The sequence below is a fragment of the Octopus bimaculoides genome, chromosome 6, assembly GCF_001194135.2.
Source record: "Octopus bimaculoides isolate UCB-OBI-ISO-001 chromosome 6, ASM119413v2, whole genome shotgun sequence".
Classification (NCBI taxonomy): Eukaryota; Metazoa; Mollusca; class Cephalopoda; order Octopoda; family Octopodidae; genus Octopus; species Octopus bimaculoides.
Window position 1 is genome coordinate 34,855,065 of NC_068986.1, and position 2,053 is coordinate 34,857,117.

Sequence of the window (2,053 nt, forward strand, 5' to 3'; positions counted from 1 at the left end):
GACACCTTAACTACCAGGAGACTGATTCAATATAAGACACCTATCTCACGCCATTTTAGAATATTATATAGGTTTTTACCATGCTGCTTAGAAAGTCTCTTGCCGTTAAACAAGAAGAGGTCAGGAATAATGTCCAGTGCAACCAGATTACACTGATGTAATTCTCCATTAGTGCCGCAGGATTGTTTAAATGCTATTGGCCGGCTGTACTTTCACTTTCGCTTTCACTTTCCCTCCCAACCTTTCTCTTCTCGTGTAGCAGCTGAGATGTAAAGATGCTTTAAATTAACCTACTATTTGTGTGTTGCTGACATTTTAGTTTCAGAGACGATCCTTGTGTAATAATGGCTAAACAAAACTCACCTTTGCACCACCGTCCATTACAAGACTTCTTAGAAAAATAGTTAGTGTAGGATTAGATTGGGTTTGTAAAGACTAGCTGATAGAAAAGGAAAATTAAGACAAAGTTCTGATTTATTGTTTGTTTTTGTCTTTTTTTTTTTAAATTTTATTTCATTAACATTGCCATCATCATCAGTATTATATTTGTTTTGATATCTATTTTACCATGATGGCAAGATATGTCTGCAACACAAGATATTGTCATCCTTTCTCAACACTGTGGCTCCCTCTATCTTGATCTTTTGACATCACTGTTCCTTTCTTTGTCTTCTTCGCTTTCTATCCCTGCGATAAGTACTTTCTGCCTTCAGTTGATGGTATTTTCTTCACTCTGTACTTCTTCGCTGCCACCATCATCTCCTGCAAAACATCGATACATTTAACACTTAAGCATTCAAACTAGCCATATCTCACTCAAATACTATCTGTTTTATGTTCAAACTGGCTAGGTCCAACTTCTCACACTTACCATACCATGTCATAATCATGGCTGATGCCGGTGGCATGTTAAAAACAACCTTACAAACGTTGGGCCTCACTGAGGTAATAAGTGACTGAGACCTTTAGTGATATGTCATGCTTGAGCAGATCCTTCAAGCCATGTGAAATCATAGTCATGGCTGATGGCAATGTCATGTAACAGGCACCCGTGCCAGTGGCATGTCAAACGCACTCTTTGAATGTTGGACCTCATGGAAGTGATAAGTAACCGAGACCTTTGGTGATGTTTCATGCTTGAGAAGACCCATCAAGCCAAGTGAAATTGTAGTTGTGGCCAATGCTGGTGGCATGTAACTGGCACCTGTGCTGGTGGTGGAACATGACTGGCACCTGTGCTAGTGGTACGTAACTGGCACCTGTGCTAGTGGTACGTAAATGGTACCTGTGCTGGTGGCACATAACTGGCACCTGTGCTGGTGGCACATAATAAGCGCCCACTGCACTCTTGGAGTGGTTGGCATTAGTAAGAGCATCCAGCTGTAGAAACCATGCCAAGTCAGACTGGAACCTGGTGCAGCTCTCCAGCTTACCACTTTCTGTCGAACCATCAATCCCATGCCAGCATGGAAAGCAGATACTTAACGATGATGATCATCATCAAAATCTCGAAGCTATGAGATGATACATGATTAATTCAAAACAATGTAAATAAATAAGCATTACATTAGACAAAGTAATCTGAATACTTAAGGATTACTGTCCAATTTGCACATCCTGTTGCTGGATATGTTGACATTCTGTGTTTGAATGTCATGAATACCAATGACTCAACCTGTTCGGGTGGGGGGGGGCTGTTTTTAGTCAGATCTCTCACTTGACTTTGTTCAAACAAACATGATGCCGAAAGCTGATTAAATGAAATGTTTTATCAAGGTTTTTTGTTGGGATTGTCTTGTCTTTGTCATGGCCATGTTGTCTTTAACCCTTTTTATACCAACCTGCCTGAGACTGATTCCTACTTCTGTGATACAAATCTTTCTGTTTTAACCCTTTAGATACCAAATAGCCTGAGGCCACCCTCAATTCTATAATATAAACTTCCTGTTTTTTTTTTTTTTTTATTTCTCAAAGTGTATTTAAATCTTTGGTCAAAATTTCATGTTACAAATATCAGCTTAATAATTACAATGTTATTTTAACAGAAATGTGG

The 2,053-nt window shown here is 39.2% G+C and overlaps 1 protein-coding gene across 1 annotated transcript in view; it reads left to right on the top strand.

Annotated features, from left to right (window-relative positions):
- The first annotated feature begins 888 nt into the window (after window positions 1-888).
- Window positions 889-2,053, top strand: part of LOC106876393 (transcription factor 7-like 2) — a 79,055-nt gene continuing 77,890 nt past the window's right edge. Inside the window, exon 1 of the mRNA XM_052968454.1 lies at window positions 889-952. Coding sequence (XP_052824414.1) covers window positions 889-952 — 64 coding nt within the window. The remainder of the gene's footprint in view (window positions 953-2,053) is intronic.